The sequence below is a fragment of the Gasterosteus aculeatus genome, chromosome 8 (assembly GCF_964276395.1).
Source record: "Gasterosteus aculeatus chromosome 8, fGasAcu3.hap1.1, whole genome shotgun sequence".
Lineage (NCBI taxonomy): Eukaryota > Metazoa > Chordata > Actinopteri > Perciformes > Gasterosteidae > Gasterosteus > Gasterosteus aculeatus.
The window spans coordinates 17,063,228-17,071,954 of NC_135695.1; the positions used below are offsets into that span (position 1 = coordinate 17,063,228).

General features: G+C 44.3%; 1 protein-coding gene across 2 annotated transcripts; it reads left to right on the forward strand.

Moving 5' to 3' along the window:
- The first annotated feature begins 4,529 nt into the window (after window positions 1-4,529).
- Window positions 4,530-7,633, forward strand: dmrta2 (DMRT-like family A2). 2 transcript variants are annotated; one of them, XM_078108456.1, is made up of 3 exons: window positions 4,536-4,615; window positions 4,950-5,418; window positions 5,826-7,633. In XM_078108456.1, the coding sequence occupies exons 2-3, from the start codon at window positions 4,974-4,976 to the stop codon at window positions 6,725-6,727; spliced, it is 1,347 nt and encodes a 448-aa protein (XP_077964582.1). In that variant the 5' UTR covers window positions 4,536-4,615; window positions 4,950-4,973; the 3' UTR covers window positions 6,728-7,633. The 2 variants fall into 2 exon arrangements, with proteins under 2 accessions (XP_040041120.2, XP_077964582.1); XM_040185186.2 differs by having other exon boundaries at window positions 4,530-5,418.
- The last annotated feature ends 1,094 nt before the right edge of the window (window positions 7,634-8,727 follow it).

Below are 8,727 nucleotides of genomic sequence, written 5' to 3' on the forward strand. Positions count from 1 at the left end.
TTAAATTAAAAAGAATTTAAGAATTTAACAAAGGGTCGTCTCATTTAGTGATATCTCTGAAACAAAATAATAATCTATGTGTCCTTTTCTCTTTTCACTTCTGAATGGGGAAAAAAGAAATGATGATTTTATATATATCATGTCATATAAATAAAGACATTGGATTAAAAAAAACAATAATTTACAAGGTCAACAACAATTACTTATTAAACAATACACTTGCTAATCCGTTAGCTGTTAGGTCTAATACTAAATATAAATAAGAATAGTAAATATAAATCCCGAATTCTTAATATTACAAAACATTTTTCCATATATGTAATATATATATATATGTGACCATGCAGACCTTTATCTTTATGTCTGTTGCTCACACACACCTCCGCAGCCGCCTCCTCACAACGCCGCGGAGGACTTTATGAAAACCTGCGGCATTCGGATTATCAGCCGCATGGGATAAAGCAATAAATGGGCCAGTGGGGTCCTGAATGGGTGCAGTGGCGTGAAGGGGAGTAATTACAGCTTCATATTAATTGTGTGTGTGTTTTTTTTCCTCCTTTTTCTGAGCGCTCATAGTCACACACACACACACACACACACACACACACAGAAGCGAAGCGGTCGTGACATCTAGCAGGGCCAACTCTTTGTGCCGAACACTTCAAGTTTCAAAAACAAGGCCAATTGAAGCGGCGGAGCTCAAAGCCGGCACCATTGTAGGCGAACACATTGAGTTTTGATTGGGGACAATGGTGTTTCTCAAATTTCTAGCAAAAAGAAAGCCATACTCCATCTGTGATCTCAATGAGCGCCTATTCATGAGCTCCCCTCTTTTCTGCGCCATTCGGTGGTGGAGAAAAGGAGGCAGATGTGGAGGGACAGAGCCGGGGAGAGTGCATTTTAATTGGCTGCAGTGTGTAGGTCTGTCTCTGTCTTTTTCTCTCTTTCTGTCACGCGCGCGCACGCACGTGCACGCACACCGGAGTTATATGCCGCTATAGAGCTTGCAGAAGGGAGAGCGGGTGAGCCCAATAATCTCGCCTTGTTGGTGAACACTTGTAGCCCATTCATTAAACAAAGATAATCCATGCCAACCTACCTTGGGGGCACAGAAACGGTATTTCGTCCGTGTGTGTGTGGGGGGGGGGGGGGATGCATGAGTGCTGGCCAACAGCTTTGGCAGAGAGCGACCCTTCGCATGTTTGAAATATTCATGCGCCATGGCGGGTTATCCCCGTTTACCGATGAGTGTCATTCTAGCGACGCTTGAGAGCCTCTCTGCGCCTCTTCAGCTCGAGTGTTTGCCGCACATGGCCTCCGCCAACCCGGCCGTAATTTAGCTTATGGCTCTTCGTCTGAGTGACCTCTGAGGGGCTCAGCGGTCGCACTTCATTTTCGTTTTTCCGCCAGCGGTGCGATGTGAACGACTTTCACAATATCAACATTTGTAATTGTCGTTTTTTGTTTTTTTACTCCCAATATGCCAGGTGTTTTTACTGAATGGATTGTGGCAGAAATAAGTAAGTATTAGCTCCAGTTATCCCCAGAACAATGAATATAATACAACATGTAGTAATATAATTTCTAATAATTTAATCTTTTTTGTTTTGATGCTTTTGTAATAATTGTTACAATGATCGGTTCTTCTCCATTAGTTTAAATGTAAATGATGAATAAGAGAGCTAATGAAACAATGTTGCCCAATTGACACCATAGAAAGAAAGTTAGAAATACCCCCCCCCGCCCCCCCAACCAAACAATGTGTTTTATATGTGACTCTGCCCCTAGGACTGCCTTTGGTTTGATCCGCTCCCCCCGCGCTGTGGAGCGGGTGTGAAGCGGCAGGTTAACAGCCCCCCCCCCCCCCCCCCCCCCACCCCCCCAACCCTTCCCCGCCGTGTGCTCCTCAAGCGTGTAAATACTTCTGTGGAAAAACGTGCGTTTTTTTCTATTCTCCGCGGCCTCTCTTGTCTAACTGCTACTCTAACCTCTGTCCTCTGTGTGTCCTCTGTGGGACAGAGGACACACAGAGGACCGAGCCGGCCGCTGCAGCGGGAGAGCGCGGGAGGGGTTCCGGGCCCAGCCGGGCAGCGGGCGGGGCAGCGGCAGTGGGAGAGGCCGCTCGAAAGCCGCACCGGGGGTGCAGGGGCAGCGGAAACATGCTGCTACATATGTTGGGTCAAGCATGGCCTTTGTTGTGATCTTAACAGGGTGTTAAAACCCACTCGCCTGTAGCCCTCCTGAAAGAAATGAAAGCATCACACGTTTTTCTTTTTCTTTTTTTTTTTTTGATGCATAGGCCTAATGAAGTGGTTAAAAGAATGTTGGATTTTCTAAGTGCTCACAGTCACTTTTAATTGTGCGGGAGGGGCATTTTTAATTGGACCAGGAGGAATAAAAGCGGACATAATCCCTATCATAATGCATATTTCTCCCAAAATGAACTTTCCGTTATGCTCAGCCAAACATGAACGATTTACCGTCCGGAGCAGCAAAGTTTGCACGTTTGGGCTTAAATCAGTGATAACCATTACATTACATTATTCTCTACACAATAAGGTCCGTTAACCTATAGCTGTTGTATGTGAGAGCAGGCCGCTTTATTCTTAGTAATTGTCCTGAGCCAGTTAACAGTAATCTCTCCGATGAGCGCCAGGCCTCCCCTGCAGTTCGCTACTATCAATGCGCACGCGGGAGGGTCGATCCGCATCCCATCCGAGTGAGAAGACTATAATTACTTTAAATGTCAAAAAGATGTAGTTTTAATATCATCTCTATTAGCCTGTTGGCTAGGTAATTATGGTGCAGATGACAGCGGCGAGGGAAACAGATGGAAGAGGGAGAGAGAGGGAGGGATGGAGAGAGATTTTAAAAGTTGTTCTTGTCATGATATCCTCCTCAGAGGGACTGACAATTGTTGATATAGAAAAGGGGGGGGGGGGGCAAAAATCAGATGCCCGCATGCATACTAATTATCCTGAGTGAACAGGTGAGGAAGCAGGTGGTTTGCGCGAGTTGCCCTTTTGTAGCTGCGCGCGTCGGTGACTTCTTAAATCTCCCCGAGCATTACAGTATTATCGTTACTTAATGGGGAAGCGATGTGAGGACGACACACTTCGCAGTGAAACACGCTAATGCTGCAGAGTTTTGTAAAGACCGACGGAAATAATCTCCAATTTCAATTATTTTTATAATAATAAAGAGGAGTAAAAAATGTTTTTATTATGTCAGAGTAGAGTAATATGGGTATTTTTGTTCTGAATACATGTAAGAATAATATGAATAATAACACTATACTACTAATAAAAAATAACAATATTATCAAAGCATTATTATCATAATAATATATTATTTGTTGATTAAATCAAAATAAGTTGATCTATAAACATACAGTATCGGCTAAAATCTAAAAAAAAAATCAAACTGTTATTTCGAGTAATCCGCGTGTAAATGAATGAATGAAATAATGATTTTTGTTTTTTTAAATAATAGTAATCGTAATTATGCGCAAAGGCGGAGTCAACGTGCATTTAGCACGCGCTCTGATTTGGGACACGGGCCGCAGCAGACTGGATATCAACAATATTTGACAAAACATTTTTTTCCTTGTTGACGATCTATCAAAGCCCAAAAAATCGTGATTATGAATTAGTTTCCTTTGAGACAATGTCAAGTTATTTGGAACACATTAACTAGGCTCCATACAAAGACATTTTGATGAGGCTAACCAAACAATATGTCCACATTTAAAAAAATCCCCATGGGCTGCATCCAAAAATAACATTTTAATCGAAGCTTTTTTTCTCATGAATACTCTTCACAAAACAAGGTTATATAAAGTATTTGTTCGTTACAATTGTCATAGCAACCACGAGAATAATTTGGACAGTTTTAAATACTCCGTTTTCCTTTAGCCCAGAACCGTGCAAGTCAACCGATTGCTTCACCGTCTGCAGTCAATAACGCTCCTCAAATATAGACTTTTTCTGACTGATCAAATTGTTCCTCCTTTTGAATCAATAAAACAAATAATACTTACCCACAATGAGAGTCGCGAGAGACATTTACGCATCATCTTTACTTTGAGGTATATCATTCCTGTCTGTGGAAATTGTAATAAAACGAGAGATTTCTCATCCAATAATATCATCAAATGATATTAAACATTTCTTGAGAAATATATGGAAGGTTGTTGTAAAGGTTGAGCATTTCCCATAATTTTAAAGCTATTATTTATTTTTGCAGTGCCCTGTTTGGTAGCACGTGGCCTTCTAATAAAGCTGCTTACATGCAAAAACTGGGGCAATTGTTTTGAATCTATTAAAATCTTTTTGGGGGGGATATACACCGCATCGATTTTTAGCTTTCCCGGAACTTCCTTCAGATTCTTAACACTTGATATTTGGAATAAGAACTCAGGTGGACACAGTTGAGAAAAAAAAAAAAAAAAAGAGGCAAGCCAATCAGATTGCTCCTTCCTCCTTTGGCCAATGACAGACGCCACATTGTTGTCAAATTTGTCTAATGAAAACGTAGGAGCAACAATCGAGAGGGGGGGTGAGAGGGATCTGTATCCACTGTCGATCTCTGGAGGAAGTTAGTGTCTCAGGCTGCGGTGAGTAGCAACCTCGTTCTCCTCCTGGACACTTTAAACTTTCTATCGGGGAGGAATGGTCGCTCCTCTCGGCTGCTGCTCTTCTCGGATTTAAACTCCACTGTATCTGAGTGCTTTCGCTCCTGCAGACTCATTTAAACAGTTTACATTAAACCGTCGAGCGTTGCTTTTTTTCCTCCTTGTTTTGCACGATATTCTCGTTGGTACACAGCGACATCGTTGACTTCACCATTTGCCCAGAGATGAACGGCTGAACAGATCCGATCGGCTCACTACTAGTATAACTAAAGCAGATCGTTCTGAAGAGAGGCCATTTCTTCTTTCATTCGTTCAGTTTACACCAACGAGGAACCAGGGCATGGATCTGAGACAGGAGCACCCCGCGGTCTCCTCCGCCTCTCAAGTCCACAGTGCGGCGGGCGCCTCCATCCCGGTGTCCATGGCCGGCACCCTCCTGCGCGGCCCGCCGCTCATCCTGCGCGCCTCCGACAAGTACCCGCGCACCCCGAAGTGTGCCCGCTGCAGGAACCACGGCGTGGTGTCCGCGCTGAAGGGCCACAAGCGCTACTGCCGCTGGAAGGACTGTATGTGCGCCAAGTGCACGCTGATCGCCGAGAGGCAGCGGGTGATGGCGGCGCAGGTGGCGCTGCGGCGGCAGCAGGCGCAGGAGGAGAACGAGGCGCGGGAGCTGCAGCTCCTCTACGGCACCGCGGAGGGACTCGCCCTGGCCGCCGCCAACGGCATCATCCCGCCGCGTCCCAACTACGAGGTGTTCACCTGCGTCAACAGCGAGAGCAACTCAGGTGAGCGCAAGAATGAGCGATAGACGCTATTGTTATTATTATTTTCCATTCTGACCGAGTCTGAATGAATGGGAGAATAAGAGACGTGGAAATGATCATAAAGGGCTCATTGTTCTGTGTATTTGTATCTAATTGCTGCAGTCTATTCGGTTGAGCTTGCAATATGCACCTGATACAAAGATGCTGTCTGTTGTTTGGCATTATAGGCTGTTAAATGCGCATAATCGATGATTTTTGTACTGAAGCCAAACGTTAAACAGACATGATTCATGATTCATTTACTGTCACTCAAGTTTACATCCATATCCACATACATCCATATGTTGGCACATGTTGCTCCCCCCAACCTGCCCCCCCCCCCCCCCCCATCCCAATCTTACAGTCTGTGATGTTGATTGTGTCAACAGATTCAAGTGTCCAGAAGTACGAGCTGTTTCCGAAGAGTCAGCTCTCCGGATCCGCCGCATCTCAGCAGAACTCCGGGAAACCGGCGTCCACCGAGAGCGACTCGGCCCCGGGCATCTCTTCCCCGGACGGCCGACACGGAGGCTCGGGTTCCGAGAACGGAGACAGCGAGTCTTTCATAAGCTCGCCGGTCTCCAAGCCTCTGAAAGACGGAGGGGAAACTCCCCGTTCCGTCAGCTCCCTCGGCTCCGATTCCGGCTCCGAGACCGACAAGGACGAGCAGGAGCCGTCCCCGTCCTCCGCGGCCTCCCGCCACATGAACGCCATCGACATCCTGACCCGAGTGTTCCCGAGCCACAAGCGCAGCGTCCTGGAGCTCGTCCTGCAGGGCTGCGGTAAGGACGTGGTGCAGGCCATCGAGCAGATCCTCAACAACAGCGGCGGCGGCGGCGGCGGCGCGCAGGGCTCCAACAAGGCCGGGGCGGACGAGACATGGACGGCCGAGCGGGTGCTCCAAAGCGCGCAGCAGCTTCCTCCGTCCTCCGCGTCCACGACCACGCCGACGAGGCCCATGTTGCCAGGAGCCATGACGCTCAGCAACCGCTCCGCGTTCTCCCCCCTGCAGCCGAACTCCCCGCACTTCACCGCCGACCCCGGCGCCTACTCCCTGGGCACCCACCTGGGATTGAACCCGCTGCGGCTGGCGTACTCCGCGCACAGCCGGGGACTGGCCTTCATGACGCCTTACTCCACCAGCGGGTTGATGCCCACGCTGGGCTTCAGGCCCCCGATGGACTACGCCTTCAGCGACCTGATAAGGGACAGGACAATGTTACACAAGGAGCAGGGCTATGCCAGCGGCCTGTACGGGCCTTTGGTCAATAACACGCCGGAGAAACCGTGAGGCCGCTGGGTTGACCGGACGGACACGTTGCATTTTATTTGTAGCCACAAGTGTTGAATGTTTTGGCGAAAATCTGTGATGTGATTTGGCTGCAGTCTGCTGTAAATAATAGGATTTGCTGGCTTGTAGTTAAAAGGTCCGGGAGGTAAAATAAAAATACATGAATAAAAAAAAACTCACAACTAAACTCACTTATGTGTAATTAAAAAAACAAACATGCTTTTTATATGTTTGACTGTAAAGTCCGGATGACATTTGTGAACCTGATCAATAAAATAACCGGAAGCTGAAAAGATATTTATACACGCCAAAATAAATCACAATGAACATGGGGAATTAAAAAATCCTAAAAAATAAATTAAAAGTAAACCCAGTCACAGAAAAAATGCTATGAATATATATTGCTTTTATTACTGACTTCTGTTGCAATTCTGCACCAAGATATAAAAAAGGGAAAAAGCAAAGACATGTTTTATCATTTTCTTTTCAGCTGGTCGGCAAATATTAAGTGCACATTAAATTAATAATAAACATTCCTCTCACACTCATAAATAATAATAGAAAAGGCAAAATTAAATTATTATAACGTATGATTATGTAGATTATACAGATATTAACCCAATTTCCTGATGTACAAGTTGAACTAATGTGTAAATGTCATCCCCTTTTTCTTTATATTATTTACCTTATCTCAACATATTTCTTTAGTTTATTTCCAACTGCCTGTATTATATATTGCATTTGGTAATATGAAACGCTCTGCTATGTTTGACTTTTCATTTATCCTTTAGTCGGCTCCTATATTTTGTGACAAAGTGCTGGATCAGGTCAGTTCATCTTCAAATGTTACAAGCTGTGCTGTCACATTGTATGAATATGATGGAAATAAATGTTATTTTAAAGAAAGGGGAAAAGTATCCTCATTTTGTGTTGCGATGATCCACGTGTTACACATGTTCATTTGTGAACTGAGCATCAAGAACAATTCACAAACTAAAAACCAGATGTGTCAGGTGTTTTGGCGTCTGGTCATTAAAATTACACATATATTTTTCTTATTGACTGAAGTATTGTCTGTTCTTATTAAACACAATACAAACAATCTGCAGAAACTCAAGATAAGTAGACAGACACAACTTTATATATTTATAAGTTTTAGAAACACAAGACTTGAACCCAAGTAAAAAATATTTCACATTTTTTTAAATAAAGTTCTTTTCGCACCACATTTTTTAAAATGGGTTGTTCATCGCAGAATAGATTTCTTTCTAAATGGACGTTGACAAGAACCGTGTGGGAAATATTTTTATTTTGTAATATTTATTTTTCATCACGGACAGCTCCAAGGGCCTTATTGGTTTGTGGGCTCTCAAAAAAAAAAGAAGACATATCCAGTCATTGGATGACGTTTTCATGATTAGATCCGATACACCCCTCATAATAAAGTGGTTGATTGTACATGTCAAATTCAATAGTTCAGTGGAAATCCCTTCCAATAAGTGTAGAGTTCATTAATTAAAGTAGGCAATTGGAATGAATTCATTATTAAGCAGTTTTTTGTTCGGAAGTAATGCTTTATTTATTTCCACAAAGCCACATCTTAAAGATTGCGTATCATAAGCAAATCTTTGGACATACAATACATGGTTTTCATAGTAGGGAAGAACCGACACGTTTTGCTGACACCAATAGTCCACTATGGATCTTCCCTCGAATAAAACGTCTTGATATTATTTTTAGTCAATAACGATGTCCGACTGGACGTCACATTTTTGCCGCTGGTTCTACTTGTTCAATGACGACACCACGTTCACCTCCTTCACAGAAAGCTCTTTTCCAAAGAGCAGTGGCGCCACCTGCAGGGAAACCCACGTCACTACCGAGCCGTTTGCCACCGGTGAAGCTGATTGGTTGATCGATGACAGCAGCAATCCCTGCAAAAAGTGAGCAGAAAGTGAGCAGAAAGTGCGTGTTCCTAAACTAAATCAGTAGAGGTGACA

Bases quoted from the DNA above. Each gene is read 5' to 3' on its own strand.
- dmrta2 (XM_040185186.2), top strand. From the start codon at position 4,974: ATGGATCTGAGACAGGAGCACCCCGCGGTCTCCTCCGCCTCTCAAGTC. The intron at 5,419-5,825 runs GTGAGCGCAAGA...TTGTGTCAACAG, and splicing joins CAACAGCGAGAGCAACTCAG to ATTCAAGTGTCCAGAAGTAC.